The sequence below is a fragment of the Urocitellus parryii genome, chromosome 2 (genome assembly GCF_045843805.1).
Source record: "Urocitellus parryii isolate mUroPar1 chromosome 2, mUroPar1.hap1, whole genome shotgun sequence".
NCBI classification, from domain to species: Eukaryota; Metazoa; Chordata; class Mammalia; order Rodentia; family Sciuridae; genus Urocitellus; species Urocitellus parryii.
This window is the reverse complement of record NC_135532.1, coordinates 13,281,252-13,301,588: the sequence shown is the minus strand read 5'-3', so window position 1 is coordinate 13,301,588 and position 20,337 is coordinate 13,281,252. Positions and strand designations below refer to the sequence as shown.

Here is a 20,337-nt window from a genome sequence, read left to right as displayed (position 1 = left end):
TTAGGACTTCAATGTGTCTTTTCCGGAGAAACAGTTCAACCCAGAACACTGGCTGACCAGCGTCAACTCCCTAAAGTTCATTATCATGCAAGGTCACCTGTTTTGTTTTAAACAAACCTTCCACGTTGAGCCCCAAATCTGTGACTCAGCTACCCTTCACTGCGCCCAGGGAGTAGTGGAGAGGGGGAATGTGTCAGTCAGGAAGCACCTGAATGTAACCCTGGTTGACTTTAATAATATGACCTTGAAAAGTACCTTGAAGTCTCGGTGAGCCTCCTTCTCCTTCCCTTTCAACTGGGGTCACATATTACAAGAACGTTGTGAAGCTGTAATAAGATACTGTGTGTGAAGAATGCTTTGTAAGGTGTGATCTGAATGTTCCATTGTGAGTTTCTTAAAAAGGGCTCTGGGGAAGGGTGATGGCAGAGTCTGGGGCCAGTCTGCCTGGAAGGCAGCCCGGCTCTGCTGCTAACCAGCTCTATGACCTTGGGAAGTTATTTCCCCTTCTCTGCCTCTGTTTCATCCCATAAAATGGGACTGTTAATGGCACCTCTTTTAGGAGCTTGTAGAGAAGATTAAATGGGATTGATCTTCAAGAAGCACTTAGAAACTGCCTGCTACATGATACCTACAGTATTATATAAGTCCTTGCTATTTTTATCAAGGGCAGGGTCACAGCCTCGTGTCCTGTGTGCAGTTTCATCCCAGTTTCTGGCATAAAGCAGATGCTCCAAAACCAGCTGTCAGATGCATGCAGGATGGAGACACGGCCCAGCCCCCACTCTCCTGGGCAACTCCTCACCTTCTCCTTCACCGCTGCATCAGGACCATGCAAGGCCCCAGGTGCTTTGCTCTACACCTTCCCAGGCCAGTGTTTCTGGACTGAGTGAAGCCTTCCCAGGGGCAGCTTCAGGTCCTCCCAGACCAAGCCATCCACCAGCCACAGGGGAGTACTGTGTCCTTGTGTGAGTCCGTAGGAACGCACCCACGGGATGACCCGTGTCTCATCTTCCCCCAGTGCTTCTTAGAGCCGCCTGCCTTCTCTCCCCGACATCTTTCCCAGTCTTCCTCCTCTCCCTGGCTACCCCTGCCTCTAGTCACCTGGCACCCAGCCCTCCTCCCACCTCCCCCTAGAAGCTTTGCCAGCCCTGACACCAGCAACCAGGACACTACACTCTGGCTTTGTCACAAGTATATTTATCATCAGGTGTGACATTCAAAATAGTTTACCTGGAAGTCCCCAAGTTTAACTCTTTAACTGGGGGAGGTGCTGACGTGTGGGGGAGGCCTGGAGCCACCAGAAAGTGGGAGAAGCACTGAGCTTACCCAGGCTTGGGACAGGGCTATTTTCTAGGTGGACCAGGAGTATTTCCCACGTGTTGATAAGTGGTGCAGGTCTATAGGAGCATGGCCAGTAATGTCGGCCTTTACAGGTCCGACTGTCTCTCACTGTCTTAATTCCAGCTCTCAGTGAGCATTTCAAGCCAGACTGGGAGAGTGAGCAACAACAGCTGGTATGTGAGGTGGCGGCCTTTTTGTAGATACCTGTAAATACCACTTACTTAAACAGTTGGCCAGTTCCTGGAATCACTAATGACACATGTGATGAAATCAGCAGCCCGTGTTTATTAAGCATTTACTTTATTCCAGGTGTTATATGAAGGCCTTTATGAAGCCTCAGGAATTTAACCCCATAGAGTGACTGGAAATTATCCTGGCTGGTTTTAATTCTGCAAATGACTACCACTTACTCACCCCCATGTCTACCCCAACTACATAATCTGATCACCTGATAAGAACCTGATAAAGATCTGGAGTCACCCCTGGCCCTGAACTAGGGAAGCTCCCTGCGATGGCTTTCCACCGTGCCCTGTACTTCTCCGGTCATGGCGCTGATCTCTCTGTGGTTTAATTTTCCATTTAATGACACAGAGTTTGGCACATAGAGAAAAGGGGTGAGTACATCTTTTCAGAGGAGGAGAGAAAGATCCTTGGATGACAGGCACTGGGTGTCCACCGTGAGGGTCCTGGTGCTGTGGGCTTTGAAGAGAAGCACACATTTATGAAGGTGTGTCAGAAACATCTAGATACTATAAAGTCCAACAGCTACTAGACCCGTTCTGTGGTCGGCTGCTTGGTTACCAAGGTCCACACTAACTGATGTCCCTCTGTGACTCAGCAGACATTTATATTCTAGTTAAAAAAAAAGATCCAAATGAAGCATCTGGTGCCCAGAAGTTTGTTTCCTTGAATCTCTGGAGGACAGAAGGGCTATTTCTGGTTTCACCAATTTCTCTTAACTGGCACATTTTCAATTTTAACATGAAAAATTAAGAGAATGAATAATCCTTACCAGTAAGCCCCTTCCTCAAACTGATAAACAGCTTCCCCCCATCACAAGGCAGAGTATCGGGAGAGACTGATATTGCCCAGGCAACCTAACTCCACTTAAAAAAAAGGGGGGGCTTAAATATGCTTTGAAATGGTGAACTGCAAGCAACCGACCTTCTTTACCTTTCTTCCCCATTTGTTAATTTTATTTATTTGAAATGGCCACAGCATGAATGGCCAATGCCAACAGGAATAGGGCATAATCATGAATGAGTCTCAAATCTATTCCCAAGACACCTGTGCTAAGTTTCCCCCACCCCCTGCTGAGAGCAAGCAGCCCTACCCGCAAATCCAGAGATGAGAAGATGCAAGCATCTGTGCCTGCCTCTAAGAGGGTCAAGCCCTGGACTGGAGGGAGAGCTCAGAGCTGCACCCATAGTCAAGGTGAGGCCCCACAAGGAGCCATTGAGCCTTCTGTGGTTCTCAGGGGAAATGTGTGACATCCTTGGGTACTACCTATGCAACCCGAGTCCCGAGTTTCCTCATCCTCCCTAAACTCCTAAAGGTGCCGTCATCTGCGGCCGGTGGATTGCAGGTCAGCCTGTCAGCACCTGTGGGTTTGGCTCACTCCCCATCAGGCCACATTGTCAAAGCCTCCTTGTCTCTTTCTACCCGGTTCGTCCATGAAGCAGCAGAGAAAAAGGAACACATCCCAGAAAAGGGAAGATTGTAAATATCCCATCTCTCTCTCTTTAATAAGTACAACATTTTATGCTATTTACCAAGACGTTATAGTCTATAAAAGATGAATTGTAATATAAATTGAACCCAATAAGAAACAGAAAGGACCTATTTTTAGGCTCCTGCATAATGTCGATATGGGAAATCATTCATTTTCATGTGAGTTCTGGTTATCATGTGCTTTTAATGATTCCCCAAACCTACAGTTTCCTTCTAATCCCAATGCCCTTATGTGGTTGTATTTTATTTGCTACATTATGTAGTTGGAACTAATAACACCAAGAACTCATGTGGCTCAATTAGTTTATTTAAATTCAAAAGAAGCCTAAAAGCCTCATCTGTCACTTGCCTTAGAGTGGAGCTATTTCAGTCCCATAGTTAATGTTATAAATTAAGCTCTGATGTAAATAACCATTTTATTTCCCGACACTTTTACTTGCCCATATCCTCCCGGAAATGTACTGGAGGAAGAAGAGGAGGTTCAGGCCAAATGCTACATCGGCCTTAGCAACCTGACTCAGACCCATAAAAACTACGAACCTATAAAAACTGGCTCACCTACTCAGATCCCAGCCTTTATTCCCCCCTCACCCGCCACCTTCAAAAATCTTGAGATTTTTCAATGAGAGGTTTTGAAACTCTGGGGAAGCTGAGGCTTTGAATGTCTAGTTCACCCAGCCACTTGAGCCATTTAGAAGATTCTGCTAAGCCACTTCCCATGCATTTGGTGGCGTTCTTTGTTTCTGAGCTGTGCATGCTGTCGGTGCTTAAGAACCCACCTGGACAGAGTCCTTTCTGATTGAATCTGCCGTTGCCACTGATGTTCCTGGCCACACAGACGTCTCATGATTCTGAAAACACTTGTGGACCACTGCCAACAGACGTCCCCAGTGCCACCTTTTTCCTGTAACTGTCGGTTTATGTGGCTGGATTGGGAACTGCAAGGGGGAAATGGATGTGGAATCCATGCCTGGCAACTTATATTTTTCTCTGAGCAACTGCTTTTGGGCTCTAACAACTGTTGGGAGATATGGAAATAAGATCACCCCCATTTCAGATGAGAAAATTGAGGCACGGACTGAAATAAATGACTTGTAAAAGTTCACATCACCCCATTGTGGAATGAAACCACCACCAGAATTCCAAGGATTTTCCAACTATAATCCACAGCTGCTTTAACCTCTATATGAGTCACATCATGGTGATAGTTCTGGCAAGTCTCAACAGAGAAGATATCAAAGAAAAACAGATCTGAGGCTCTTTGAAGAGATCAATGACCAGAATTGGCACTGGGCGTGAGAACAAGAATAACAAAGGATTGCCAGGCGCCAGGGCGCAGGCCTGGAATCCCAGTGACTCAGGAGGCTAAAGCAGGAGGATCACAAGTTCAAGGCCAGCCTCAGCAACTTAGAGAGGCCCTAAGCAACTTAGTGAGACCCTGTCTTGAAATAAAAAGTAAAAAGGGCAGAGATTTGGCTCAGTGGTAAAGCACCTCTGAGTTCAATCCCCAGCACCAAAAGAAGGAAAGGTAATGAAGGGGTCAAGAGCTTGGTAGATACGCCAGACTGGAGCACATTATTAGAAAAACTGAACAAGTACAGGGAATTTGTTTTAAATATCAGGTACTCTTATCCACTGTGCAAAGAAGGGGTTAATAGGAATAATGATGATAATAATAATAATAAAGTTTAAGAATTCTACTATGTGCTAAGAACTGTTCAAATGCTTTGCATAAACTAACTTTTAATCCATATCAGAAGTCTGTGAGGTAGAAACTATATTATCCCCACTTTCCTGACTTTGTAGATGGGGCAGCTGGAGGCCACAAAGGTCCCACTTGCCCAAGGACCCAGGGCAACCTGAGCAGGCCTGGATTTTGAGTCCCAGTAGTCCAGCTCTGAGACTGTTCCCTTACTTTAATCTGCTTCTCCAAGAGAAGATCTAAGAGGGAGCAGGCATCAGGAAGGGAGACACCGTGTCCTGGTTTCACTCACCTTTGTTTACGTAACACTGAGTGTGATGCCTCCTGCCACACAGCAGGATCTCAAGAAATGTCTGTTGAACAAATGGAGGGATGAGACTTAAATGTATACCACCACCTGCCCTCTCTACACCTGGCATGTACCACCTGGTGAGCTGAGCCTCTAAGGAGTCGTGTGTGACCAAGTAATATAGCACATACAGCAGGGGCTTAATAGTTGTTCAGAGGCAGGCTCCTTAACATCTATTACTTTTCCCATGGAAGATACATAGGATATAGTCATCTTCGGCAGTTCCTATGGGCCAAACCTCCTATTGTTAGAGGGAGGTGTTTAACAATCTCCTAATGAATCTGTTTTGTTTCTGCTTACAAATTTTAATTTGCTTTTTTCTATAAGGAGCATACTAAGAAAAGACTCTAAAAATTACTGTTTTAAAACAAGCAATTAGAAAATCTCATTTTCCTGCTACGCTTTTTCTCTCTCACACCAACCTGACTCTGAAATCTTAGCCAAAGATGCATTTTTTTCCCCATCCTGTGCCATGTAATTTAATGGCCATGTAACTCTGATAGCTCCGATCTGTTGTTCTGCCAAGTACACATTACAGTCATTTAGCTTCTTTCTTCATCCTGTTGAGAATCAACACGCATACTCTGTATTGGAATCCTCCATGGTGGCTTATTTTAATAAATTTAATTCAGCCTGAAATTATAACTTGATTCTAACCGTCGTCTCTCATCTAAATATTCCTGAAGTAGAGGTTATTTGGGGAGGGAGAATACGCTGTACAAACCTAATGTGGACTTTGTCAGAATTCTGTTATTATTTTTTAATCAAGTGATCTTCAAACTATATGAACTACAAGAAAGTCATAAATATAAAATCTAATAATCAGGTGAGATTTAAATGTACTGTAATGCAGAAATCTGATAGCGTTCATCTCCTGCTGAAAACCTTCAAGGCAGTGAAGCCCATACTGCTCACCTGGGCTCTCCAAGTTTTTGTCATCCGGCTTCTGCCTCCTCTGCTCTCTCTCTCCAGCTCCACCCACAGCCCTCTGGACTCCAACCATTTGCAGGCTCCCAAATGGGACACAGCCCTAGCATATTCTCCTCCTCTCAATGTTCTCACGTTTCATTTTTCCCTAACACACACAACCCATCCATGCATGTGCAGTGCATACAACACATGACCACACGCCATACACACACAACACACATACCATAAACACACACCCTTTGACCACCACCCGCTTCCTTGCCAGGTTCCCATGCGTCCTTTAGGTCTCAGCTTAAATGTCACTTCTCCAGGGACCTTCCCTGACCCAACAGTCTCAATTCTGACCTCTCATTTTTGTCTCAGCATCCCCCTCTGGAACATGTACAGCAATTTGTAATTAGACAGTGATCCGTGGCATAATTTCATTAACCTCTGTCCTCACCACCAGCCTGCAGGCTTCAGGAAGGGAGACACTATGTCTTGTGTCTCCCTTCCCCAATTTTTTGTTTAAATAACACTGAGCATGATGCCTGCCACACAGTAGGATCTCCAGAAATGTCTGTTGAACAAATGGAGGGATGAGACTTAGATGTGTACCACCACCTGCCCTCTCTACACCTGGCACGTACCGCCCGGTGAGCTGAGCCCCTAAGAGCTGTGTGACCAGTGAGCTGCAGTCTCCAGAGTCGGCCTTGGAATGAGCCCATCTCCTTGGCCTGCGCTCCACCCCACGCCATCCCTCTTCCTGTTTCTCTAAGGCTTTCCACAGCATGACTGTCTCCCACCTTGAACCAGCAGAAGACCTCTGTCCCAGGCCTGGACCCCCTTCCTTTATCTCTTGGCAGACAGTACTTGGTCATGAAATAAAAGGGAGGAAAGGTCAGAATGAAACAGGAAACAAATCCTACCAACCACAAGGAAGATTGTCCCAAGACATTTCCGTCCTCATCCCCTGGACTCGACGCGAGGGAGTATTTTTGACCCTCTGTTTTGTTTCATGATAATGTACGAGGATGCTTTACCTCTGAACACAGGGGTCAATCACTCTTGTTACGACGACTTGCTTTGAGAGTCAACGGTTTTGACGCAGTGATGTAAGTCCTGAGAAATCTTATGCCTTCATGAAAATGTCCTGATAAAATTGTTTTCTGTGTCAGATAGCTCATTAGATTTTGACAGTAGCTTTTCCTTTAGGATTTAAAAAATCCTATAGAGCCTCATAATAAAATCCTACTTCCTAGAGATTTCCAGTGCTTGATTTATGTACGAATAAATCAAGACATCCATGTACGAATATTCTTCAAAATACTAATATCAGATTGAACTAGGGTTCAAGGCTATTTCTTTAAATATGAGTACTTGCAAAAATTATCCTGTTGAAATTGAAAATAACTCAAATCATAAAATAATTGAGTAAGTACAATTAAGTAGCCTTTATCATGTTTTGATGTGACAGCTTATTGTATGAAAGAACCAGAGACCAAAGTACTATAAAATCTGTGACCCTCAACTTCCTGTAAACAAAATATCATGTACAAATATTTCTGATGCTAATAGCATTTATTCATTGCTTACTATGTGCCAGGCAGTTCCCTAAACCTTATGCATGTGTTAACTCAATGAATTGCACAACAGAGCTAAGAGGAAGACACAATAAGTATTTTCATTGTACAGAGAAATAAAAAATTCAGTAATCACTCAAAATTACACAGCTAGAAAAGGACAGAGCCAGGTATGAGCCCTGTCCCCTTATCAATGTAAGGGCCAGGCAAATAATTCTTTTCTATTCCCAAATCCTCATACATGTACTTAAATATATTTAAATTTTTGTTATGTATCCTATTGTTTTGTGAAGGTTAGTACTAGTTTTTATCTTCCCAGGATTTTAACTGTTGCTAATAAATAGCATCACATAGTGATGGAACTCAGAGAGACCTGGGTTTAAAGTCTAGCTCTTCCACTTACCAGTTTTATGACCTTAGGAAACTTGCTTCTTGTACTGATCCCATCTCAGCAGCTTTGTAAAATAGGGATCATTGTTGCTGTTGTAAGGAGAAAATGATAACCATACATAAATTTGCCCGGCACAAACGTTATCAATAGTTCTCCTTACTCCCAGTGTGTGACGCCTTAGGAAATTGCATTAATTCTCATGAAAAAGAAGTTCCCATCAATAAATTATGAATCTGATGTTGTGCACCATGTTCTATTAAGCTGAAAATAATTTATATATTTCTCCAGGAATCCCAGGCATATGAAGGGATAAAAGCATTGATTAAGAAAACCAAATTGGGGGGCTGGGGATGTGGCTCAAGCGGTAACTCGCTCGCCTGGCATGTGAGGGGCGCTGGGTTCGATCCTCAGCACCACATAAAAATAAAATAAAGATTTTGTGTCCACTGAAAACTAAAAAATAAATATTTAAAAAATTCTCTCTCTCTCTCTCTCTTTAAAAAAAAAAAAAAAGAAAGAAAGAAAGAAAGAAAGCCAAATTGGGCCTGGGGTTGTGTCTCAGCGGTAGAAAGCTTGCCTTGCACGCTCGAGACCCTGGGTTCAATCCTCAGCACCATATAAAAAAACAAATAAGTGAAATAAAGGTGTTGTGTCTAACTACAACGAAAAAATAAATATTTTAAAAAATAAAACCAAAAATTCCCGCTAAATTGAAATTTGAGCTGCTACAAGGCATTACATTAAAAGAGTAGTGATCAAATTAATTACATGAGTGAACACAGCTATGCTGGTGGAAATGTGGAAACTCACTAGCTCCATGCCCATTCTGTGGATTCTGCTTTCCCACAACCCTCTGTCAGAGCCTCTGAATGTTTATGTATGTAGACTGAGGGCCCCGTGTACGCGTGAACCTTCCTGGGTGACAGAGGCCCACTGCGGTGCTTTTTGCTACAGAGAGAAGGTGCTTAGCCTCTGTATAAGAAATGCCATTCTGCTCAATCTCCTGCACCCCAGCCGATGAGTGGTAGCTATGATTCGGGTCCCATGACACACCTTCCAGCACAGATGACATCAGCTTTGGGTGTGTGACATAAAAGCAGCCAACTCAGAGACTGGTCACACACCTTCCGGGGCCCAACCTGAATGCTCTCTGAGAGATTTGATCTTAACAGACCGAGAGACTGAGGCAATTATCAAGGGAGGGACAGAAGAGAAAAAAAGTAAGAGCTGCCGGAAGCAAGTTGGTGGGGCAGGAGGGACTCTGGCAAGTCACAAGGCAACGTGTAAAGTTAGAATCGAAACAGCAGCGATGACCGATGACGGGGCAGATTTGCAGAGAGAAGCCGAGGGAGAAAGAGGATTCCCAGACTGTTTAACTTGGTTTCCTGTAGCAGTTCCAGTTTACCTGTATCTTTACAGTAGACCTTCCAGAACTTGCTCTAGGATGTCCACTTGTACATTGGAAACTGAACAAAACGTCTTCGGTACGGACTTGAGGCTCAGGGGACACACTGACATGGCCTGTTGCTACAGACTCTCATTGGGCATCCTATTCCTTCTGAGGTCTTCACCATCTGCCTCGTCATCCTCCCTAAGATGGAGACACCGCTGCTGAAAGTAGACCCTGGGGCAGCACAGGTTGAAGGCACAGATCACCAGGACTAAGCAGGGGACCCACATGTGCCCTTCTGTGTGGCAGGGAGGGGAGATCCGCCCTGCAAAGAAGCCTGAACCGCCACAAGAGCAGCTGAAAATAGTGGGAGGCAGAGGGAGACTCCAGCTGTTCAGAATTAGGAGGACGGTAAACAAGCCCATTCCCCCCAGACCCACAAAGCTTGCTTTTTAAAATTATTTTTGTATCTGGTAAGCAAACCTATAGTCTCTCTTCCCGGTTGCAAATAGGATGATTCTTTAGGGAATGATAATAATCAAAGTGGCTAACACAGTGGACTGTTGTTTCTCTAGAAATTGCATAATTCACACATCAACGTGATTCTCACCATGGGTAGATCTGAAAACTTGGAAATGAAGTATAAACACCTCCATATGTAATTACTCTTCAGGAGTGGTTGTTTGCACACCTGTCACCTAATTGTTTTTTTCTGTTTTGCCAGATTCAGTGTCCAAATGTTACTGTAGCCATAAGCACACCTTGCTAGGTAGTGTAATGACATTAAGTTTGATATTCCTGCCATGAGGTGGGGTGGGGATCTGAGGTGGAGGAGTAATAGATCGCAGGTGGCCCTCTGAGCTAATGCCTGCGCTCTTCACCTAAGTGTCCATTAGTAAGAAATGTGGTTCCCGAGCTGCCACTGCCTCTGTGACAGCAGATTGAAATCAGGAATATCTTCATTTCATCTGGAACACACACTTGAAATTTCACTCCTATCCTCAGCGCACGAATCCATCACATAATTTTTCATATTTTGACTTCACTCTATCATGTACAAACCAGTGTACAGCAAGATCAAAGACTCCTTTGACAGGTCGTGGTAAATAGGCCCTTCTGCGCCGTCCATCCTGCCTGGAAGGTCTTTCTTTCTCGACTCTCAGCAGTCACATTTATTTGGAGTCTCTTGTTAGGATTTAGAAAAAAGAGACAGAAAGGTGGAAGGAAGGGAGGAAGAAGGATGGGAGGAAGGATGGGATGGAGGGAGGGGGAGAAGAGATGAATCTGCTCAACCGTTCAAGCAGCCATGATAATCCCATAATCCACACACACACACACACACACACACACACACACGTGTGCAGTCCCTGCCTCCGTAGATCAGCTGTGATGGTGAGATGGTCAAGGTAGACGCTGCAGGCTGCTTACACCAGTCCTAACCCAACGTGTGCATTTTACAGGGCCGCTGTTCAAGAGAGAACTGCAAATATCTTCACCCTCCGACACACTTAAAAACTCAACTAGAAATTAATGGGAGGAACAATTTGATCCAGCAGAAAACGGCAGCAGCAATGCTCGCCCAGCAGATGCAGTTCATGTTCCCAGGAACTCCACTTCATCCAGTGGTGAGTGGCCTTGTCTCCCTTCGGGCTGGGGCTGACCTGTTGGTGCGGGTGTGCCATGGTGACCCTGGCCTCTCCCTGCTCTGTCACTTCAGTTCCAATCAGAGCAAATAGCTTTGAAGCGCAGTGAATACTGAAAAAAAAAAAAAAAAGTTGTTGTTGGTTTAAATTTAAATGGAAAAATGGGTAGAATCAGGGGCAAAGACAATCTCCACTCTGTATCTGGGAAATCTGCGTCACTCAAACTCTTCCTCGTTGCCAGAGCAGAAGTTATCCACAGCGTGGATGAGAATGTGTGTGTTGAAGAGGTTGTTCTGCCTATCAGGCTTGTAGGAGGTAGCTGACGGGGATGTGTTTGGCATCACCTGAGGGATGAGGAAAGTGGGAAAGCCCAGGAGGTAAAGGGTTTCCCAGGGTCATGTAGCTAACGAACTGTGGAGCTGTGACTTGAACTCACACCTTAGCTGGGTTGCTTTCGACAGCGTGCTCCAACTGGAGCCAGACAACAGCCCCCAACACGGGTGTCAGAGGTAGCTCCGGGCCAGGAGACTGCCTCATCACTTGTCTCCTGTCTCTCCCAGATGGGCAAAGGGTGTGGCAGCTGGGACAAGGGCCACAGGTCAAATGCCCGAGAGACTTAGGTAGTGAATATGTATTGTGCAGTATTTCCTCTGTGGTTTCAGGGTTTGAAAGTACTTCCTTAGAGGTCTGGATATTGTTTTAGGAATGAGGCCCTGGGGGCCAGGAGTACCCCAATTTCAGTGGGCTTCATTTACATTTGTGAAGGATTTGTCCAAAACAAGTTAATTTAAAAAAAAAATGACCCCCAAAACAAAGCCACAGTGAATTAAATTTGCTTTTTACAAAAAAATGCATGCACAAAGGCCTATTTATAAAAATTGATCCTTATTGCAGGAAAAGTCTCCAAATGAAAAGCTACCCTGGAGTTAAATTTTCTTCTTGTGTTCTTGTGAGATGGACTGGGGAGAGTAGGGGTCACCAAGAAGGGAGGAGAGAGTCGGGGCAGGTTGTTGGCAATTCTACTTGTCTCCAGTAGCCAGGAACCAGCTCTGCAGGGGAATCAAGACTAAATGCCAGGTGAAGGGGACTCCAAGATTAAATGCCAGAGGAAGGCAACTCCAAGATAAGAAAGATTCAGCCTTTTGCAGGTAGACAGATACCTGAGAGGGTGAAGGAAGAGTCAGGCCCAAGAAAAAAATGGGATTGGATAAGAAAAGCTACCTAGAGAAGGTCTCCGTTAAGTGTATCCGCAGGACAAGTAACAACTAGCCCAGATGTCCAGACTTAACAAGGACAGGGTTCTAAACACATTTAGTACCAAAAATAGGCACTTAAGTGGTTCTATTTAAAACTTACACACATGTATTATTTATGGTTCTCTTTATTGATGCACACATATAAATTATTTTATTAAATTACCTAAATGCTAAAATAATATAGTTATACATATTAAATAATGTCTACGGCAATGAATTTAGAACCAGCCAGGTCAACATAGTAACAGTACCTTATATATCTCACTCATTTGAATTATGCGCTTCCTAATTATTTAGAATTTAGTAAGAATTGACCCTGTTGACTCAATGGCGATATTAATCTGAAAATTCCATTCCTACTCTCAACTATTAGTTGAACGATTTTTGAAAGTTTTGTTTATATATTTGTCTCAAATATTAATTAGAAGCTAAATAATCACCCTTTCTCTGTGGGGGAAATAAAAAGCACATTTCATTTAAATATTTCAGTAGAGGTTTCTGAATCACACGAAGTATTGAAATAAAAAAAATGTGACAAGCCTAAAAAATTACCGATTCTACCAGAAAATCACTTCAGAATCTCAGAAGTTCGTTACTGTCCAGTACGGTGTGTTTGGCTAAATAATGGCCCTCAGAGTGCCTGAATCCTATTCAGGGCACCTTGTGTGGAAACAAGGTCTCTGAAGATGTGTGAATGCCATCACCAGTGTGCCTGTAAGGGAAAGGCCGAGGGAGGGTTGGCACGGATGGAAGAGGAGAAAGGCCACACGTCCACAGAGGCAGACACTGATGTGGCCACAAGCCAAGGAATACCAGAAGCCACCAGAAGATAGAAGCAGAGGAACAATCCTCCCCAGGAACGTCAGGAGGGAGTATAGTTCTCCTGCACCTTGATTTTGGTCCAGCAAAACTAATTTTGGACTTCTGGCCTCCAGAACTGAGGAAGGATAAATCACTGTTATTTTAAGCCCTCAAGTAATTTGTCTACAGCTGCCACAAACAGCTAAAAGATGCAGAAACTGCCTTAGACAAATAAATAGCTAAACAGAGAGTACCAAAAACCACTCTCCCTTTAGGTCTCCTTCTGGGCTAAACTTTGTTAAAGGATTTTCGTTTCCACTTCTTCTTTCATCTGGCCCTGAACAGGTTCCACCAAGTCTCTGACCAGTCCTCCATATCACCAAACCAGTGGTCATTTCACCTCCGTTGGCGCTACAGTCTGAATGTGTATGTCGGCCCTGAATTCAGATATTGAAGTCCCGACCCTCAGGGAGAGGATATTTGGAGTCAGGACCTTTGGGGAGGGGGTGATCAGGTCATGAGGGGGGAGCCCTCCTGAATGTGGCAGTGTCCTTCGGAGACGAGAGGCAGTGGCCTTTCTGCACGGAGGACACAGCCAGCAGCAGCCACGTATGGAAAGAAAGTGCCCTCCGTGCCCTGATCATGAATTTTGCAGCCTCTAGAACTGTGAGAAATCAGTTTCTGTTGCTTAAAAGGCCCCAGTTCATGGTCTTTGGTTATATCAGCCTGAATTATGTTGTACCAGCCTGGATCATGTGGAACAGGCCTCTCGGACGCCTCTGTCTCCTGTGCCCATTTCAGGCTTCTGTTGTAGGTGGAGATCCCCAGGCCGGATGTTTCTTCCTATCTACCCTGTCTCTCACGGCTTCATTAATTCCCAAATGTAAGTCACTTACAGGCTGAGACCCCCAAAGTGTGCCTCCGTTCTAACCCACTCCTCTGAAACCCAGGCTTTCACAGCCAGCTGCCTACTGGACTCGCCTTCAGACTTCTCACACGCACTTGACATGTTCAAAACCAAATTCTTTATTCCACTGCTTTCCCGTTTCAGTAAATGGCACAATGGAGCTGAAATCCCGAACCCAACCCAGCAGGTCCTGGCACATCTGCCTTTGAAACCATCCTCTTCTCTCCCTCCCAGCACCCTCGTCGGAGCCCCCGCATCAGCAATTCCTTCCTCATCTGTCACCCTCCACTCTTACTTTTTCCAGTATAGCCTATGTATAGAATCAGAAGAATCTTTAAAAAACCTGCGTAGGATCCTGTCACCCCCTTACTGGAGACCCTTCAATGCCGGGCCATGTCACTGGGGACCAAGCCTAGACCTTTAACCTTGACTCTGACCTCCAATGCATTGTGTATTCTGGACCCCAGCCAATTCCAGTGAACCCCAAACTACAGATGTAATGTGCTGGGGAGATAGAGCTGAGGGTGGGAGGGGGCCAGGAGAAGCACACGGACTTGGAGTGAAGAACGGGGGAGGAAACAGCAAGACGGGCATTTCACAAGCGATTTTCTTCAAGAAAGCTTTTTGCAGATCTTGTCCTCTGGCCTTTTCAGCTGTGGGTTAGTGCAGAGAGATGACGGGGACCAAATGGATCCTGTCTCCGGCAGCATGGCAACAGCACTTAGGCAGAGCTGCAGGCCAATTCTCCCAGCCAGAGCGGGTGCGCTTCTGGGAACAGACTCTTAAAGGTGCCGCCCTGCTCTTCCCTTTGCTGCCTGCGGGGAACCCAGTTCAGACACCAGGATGCCTTGTCAGCAAAGACTGCACAGCTCAGGAGTCTCCTTTCACTAGGGGACCCAGGAGTCACTTTCTCTACAGGGCTGTAGAGAGCAGCTCCTACTGTCTGTAGGAGGCTCAGGCTGGCTGTGGGCACACACGGCTTTCTGTGTGCTCAGAGGCATTCAGACCTCCAATATATTGGTCCCCCCACCTTTCTATTTTTTTTTTTTTTAAGAAATATGGCAAAAGTCTAGGGAATGCAGAAAAGTGGACTTAGCCTGAGACTGGGCACCTGGCTGCTTGGAAAGCCTTGACTCTCAGAGGCACTGACCTTGGGTTTCCCTTCCAGTGTCTCCAACCTGCTCTTACCTGGAGACTGCGCATGCCTGCACCCACACTTGCTTCTTGTAAGTGTTGGGAGATTAAAGAAGACAATATGTGTAGGAAGACTTTGAGAATGCCAGAAGCTTCCACAGATGTAAAGTATTACAGTCCGTCATAATAATAATGCAGAACGCACATCTCAGCAAACGACTGTTGCTGTGATTTTTAACTCATCAACTTCAATGAAAAACACTATAAAATAAAAGAAAAACACCCAATTGAATCTATCTCTGCAAAGCCTGTGAATTTTTAACATTCAATTTCACAAAACAGAAAATATTTATTTCCCACCTCATATTTCAAAAAAGAAGAGAAGATATTTGCTACCGTTTAATTCAATTTAAACTTCTATTTAGTATATTGCTATGCTGATTACATTTCTGTTTTAAAAGCATTGGATAATTTGAGACCCAAAAAAATGTTATTAGTACTGACATTTACACTACTACAATGGCTATTTATTAAATTTGGACCATGGGAAGTTGACGAGAAATAGCACCTTGTTCAGCTAAGTGGCTTTTCTTCCCCAGTGCAGATGAGAAAACTAAAGCTCAGAGAGGTTAATTTTCTTCCTGGGGTTGGGGCAGGGCCGGGTGGGGGGGGGCGTGGAATAAGTGGCAGAGCACTGGATTTGAATGTAAACCTCCCACTGTCTAAAATCTGTATTTTTACTTTTCAATAACACATTTCTCTGTGAACTACATGCTAGTTGTCATCAATAAAACATACCAGGACATTTCATTTTAGATCATAAAATCAGATCCAAATCGACGAACAAGCAACATATTTTTGAAGGCAAGATTTGGCTAACTGGAACGATTAGTTGACATCCAAAAAGGTTCTGGGGGATGAGTTTTGAAGTCCTCACATCCTGTTGATGGTCAAGACACAACCTGTATTTATGCTGCCCAACTGATATGTGGGAAGAGATGGTTGGGAATTTGCCTCCACAGAAAATCAAGATGGAGATATGGGAGAGAGCTCTTTGCTCTAAATGTTTACTTTGATAATTAGTCTCTGAGTTAAATTACTCATTTAGTACAAGTTTTTAATGCCTGTTTTAGTTCCTTATTTTTGACACTGGTTCCCAAATTTCTCCACACACCTGACCATGTAGGAAAAAAAAATTAATACACATTTTAAGGTCTCTGCCTAGACCTAGTACTCAGAGTTTATCTCTATTTTAAAAATTCCTTCCGGGCATCTCTGATACAACCGATACATTGAACCACTGATGTGTTTTGATTTATGACCATTCAGAATTGATTTTTTTAAGATCCTAACATTACTTAGTCCTTACACTATTAAATCCCTTGGCTCTTTTCCAATAGTACTAAATTATAAAAGCTACAGTTGATGACAAACCACAACTTGTTATAATTATGACTCAAGTGCATAATACACATATATAAAATTTTGTAGAAAGTCAAAGGAGGAAAAAAATCCTGACTGCCGTCTATTTCCCACGTTGAGACCTCACGTTGCCACTTTCTCTCACAACGAATTTTATGTCTGAGCCATAAAGATCTAAGAGCTCCTCCAGGGAGGACCGAGTATCCGCCATCTAAGACCGTGAGAAGCACAGCCCCAGCCACTGCACAAAGGATTTCAGCCTCTCTGGGAATCCCTACACAACCACCAATAATTCACTGTTTTCTAACATGACCATTTATAAGAGATTTTCCAGCTATTGTAAAGAAAAATGTGTTTACTAAACAAAGATTGTTATTTTCCCCATTTGAACAACTCATTCAGACTCACAAATAGACACCAAGGTCATCTGTGATGTAGGAACAGAGAAGGGACATGACACACAGAATGGCATAATTCAGTGTTAGAAAATTGCATTAACATAGGATTGCAAATGTCTGAAAACAAGTGTGTTAAAATCATCCACAAATAAAAAACCAAACAAACAAACAAACAGCAAGAGCCATTCAGGTCTAATTCAATGTAAAAATTATTCTAAGAAAAATCTTTGGAATCTTACATTTTTAATGGTGGTTCTTTAAAGTGAATCAAGGTTCATTGTTCTCACATGTACATAATTTCTTTTCTGGAAGGCAGAATTATTTACATATTTATAGGAAGAGCTTTTTAAAAAAATCATCTCCATGACCTACTAGTGTATTTCCTCTTACAAGAGTTTAGAAGTCTCTATACTTCCCACACGGATACAGTGACACAGAACACATTTAATAAAGTATGGGATACTTTTGTCACAATTGTCTTGATTTTGTGATCTAGGAAACCAAACCAAGACTTAATGGTTCATTGAAAAATTCGTTGGTTGAAAATTTTCCAACTCTTTCATCCAGCCTTTCATGAAGGGAAGGTTAGATGAGACGTCTTGAGCTACAGCAAAACATAGTAGGTCTACTTGAAAACCGCATATGAGTTTTGGGAATATAGGTAGAGATGGAATGTGGAAATATACTGGCAACTCTGAGCACAAATAAAATCCCAATAGCTACACTATTTGAAAATGCATAAATCTGGTCAACTTGAAAATCAAGGTATAATCTTGGATTTTCTTTATTCCTCTCCGTTTGAGATGTGTGGGAGAATCAAAGACAGTTTGTATTCCATAAGCTTTACTGCTTTAGTATTATAATGTTCAATCGTTTGAAACAATGAATGCTCAGAGTGGTAATTATCATTTCCTTTTATTGAGAACACTTTCATAAGAACAAAGGTCTACTCTGTTTCTTGTAAATGGGTTTCTACGATCTTCTATATTTGTACATGGTTTGGGGAAGAAAATCTACATGGTTTTCATTTATGTTAAGGAAAACAAAAAAGAGATGTTTAATGAATGTTTACAATTCAGCATTGAATTATGCAACTAACAAAAAATATTGTATAAAATGAATAAATTTTGCTCAAATGACACTTGCTGGTAATTTTGAAGTTTGACTCTCACCTTTTTCCTGTGTTGTCTTCCTTTAACAGCCCACTTTTCCTGTAGGTCCCGCCATAGGGACAAATACGGCTATTAGCTTTGCTCCTTACTTAGCACCTGTAACCCCTGGAGTTGGGTTAGTCCCCACGGAAATTCTACCCACCACACCTGTTATTGTTCCCGGAAGTCCACCTGTCACTGTCCCGGGATCAACTGCAACTCAGAAACTTCTCAGGACTGACAAACTGGAGGTACTTCAATTATGTTTGTGTTTTGAGATGCATTTGTGGTAGAAAGTGCACTTTTGTGTAGGCAAATGCTTGTGAGGTCATTCTGCAAAAATGTTCTGCAAAAATGCCATGCATACATATACACACACTCCTCCCAAACCCACACACTCCAACATTGTATGGTTTGAAATGAAAGCCAGGTATAAAGAAAATTAGTCTGTGGGAAAGGAATCACTTTAACATAGGCACAAACCAGCTGTGTGGACTATGTGCATAAGGGCAAAATATTTCTCAACTAATAGAATATTAAATCAATCACTATTCAAGCTATACAAGTGGCTCCGAGTTCTGATAGCCTCCTCCTGTTGTCCAGCACAAACCCTTCCTGGATCCTGGAACATTCTGGAGTTGATCAGAAGCTCAGCAACCAGGGCAGTGGGAGACAGTCAGGGACAAGGGTTGGAGCAAGTGGGACCATGACAAATAACCAATTGTTGTGAACATATTTCAAATTATTAAGAACCAAGTACACCTGCTCTAGTATGTTCCAGAATATCATCTCTGGTGGCTTCACTAGTGCACAGTGGGAATTGGGAGCTGGATAAACTTGGTTATTAACTGAGTTTTTTTTTTAAACGTAAAGTGTTATACAGATTCTAGGAAAACAGTCTATATTTTTATAAAACACAAATCTTCACATTGTGAATCAAACTGACCCGTCTTCACTTTGTTAAATAAACCTTCTCTTTAATCAGAGCTAGATAATTCATCTATTAACCTTACCACAATGTCCCTATGATATTCAAAGAACTTTAGCAAGGTGTATAAAGATCCTGACAAATTTTTCAAAGTCCTCCTTTAATTCCATTATTGATTTAAGTTGTTGGGTAATCTATGTATACATAGAAGGTTGGATCATTAGAGAATATTATTCCAGTGTGTGCTTGTTTAAATATTAACCCAGTAAACCTTGAGGGCAACAGAGTGTTTGCATCCTGATATCCTGTGGATGATTTAGAATTCAGAATGTCAAACTGTAAATATTTTTAAAGATGTATATTTTTTTACTCAGCTTCAATCTGGAGTATATGGATCTCTAGATGAGGAGAATCCTAACTCTAATTGTTCCTGTTTTGAAAAGATGCAGCCTATCCCTGTGAATATTGAATAGATGTGTTAGGGTACTGGAAAAGTATTTGGGGCTCCACCTGCTGGGGCCCACAGAACTTTAGTGTTCAGTGCATGCCTGTTCCAGAAAACAAATTAAATCAGCGGAGTTGGGAACAAGTAGTCCCTCCCAACAGAATTGGTGGACAATGATATGTAAAAATGATTCACAGAGACTTCGTCGAGCAGAGCAGTTTCAGTTCATTTCAAACCAGGAATGAAGTCAGCTGTATACTGAGACCCTGGGCAAATGCTGGTCTACACCTATGATGTCACAGACAGGAATCGTTCCATTTGTAGAGAAAGGCTTACTCAAGAGTCTCTGCTAATAGCTTAGTAATCTGTACTTTGCACATTTTTTTTTAACTAAAGATGGAACATTAATACCAGCGTAGGAGGAGACAGTTAACGACTCGTGACATACCCTGTTTACTTTTCCATCTCACCTGGCCACTGGTCAGTGAAACACTATTTCCCAAGTGTGTTTGACTTTCACAAGACTTGGGTTTCCTGTCAGTGACCCTTCATGGCCACTGCCACTTATACATGTTGACTATGAAACTGGACCCTAAGGAGAAATAACTTACAATGCTACTAATCCTTCCCTGCTGATATTTATAGGCAAGGAAGAATTAATTCCTAATTAATATGCATACACTATTCATCTCAGTTCATGTTGTCGATGTCCAAAGCATAATTAAGAATACTTTCCCAGAAAACGAAATAAGTCAATTAAGATCACATCCAACTGCCTGTTTCTTTAATGTTGTCCACGAGTCACTTAGTAAGACCCATCAGGAAGTGCATTAAAAAAGAAAGGAAGGGAAAAAAA

General features: G+C 43.0%; 1 protein-coding gene across 5 annotated transcripts in view; it reads left to right on the top strand.

The window, feature by feature from the left end:
• Mbnl2 (muscleblind like splicing regulator 2) overlaps window positions 1-20,337 on the top strand; it is a 150,306-nt gene that overhangs the window by 88,174 nt on the left and 41,795 nt on the right. For all 5 annotated transcript variants that reach the window (XM_077795144.1, XM_026400305.2, XM_026400296.2 and 2 more), the window contains exons 3-4: window positions 10,857-11,021; window positions 18,159-18,359. In XM_077795144.1, the coding sequence (XP_077651270.1) occupies window positions 10,857-11,021; window positions 18,159-18,359 (366 nt within the window). The remainder of the gene's footprint in view (window positions 1-10,856; window positions 11,022-18,158; window positions 18,360-20,337) is intronic.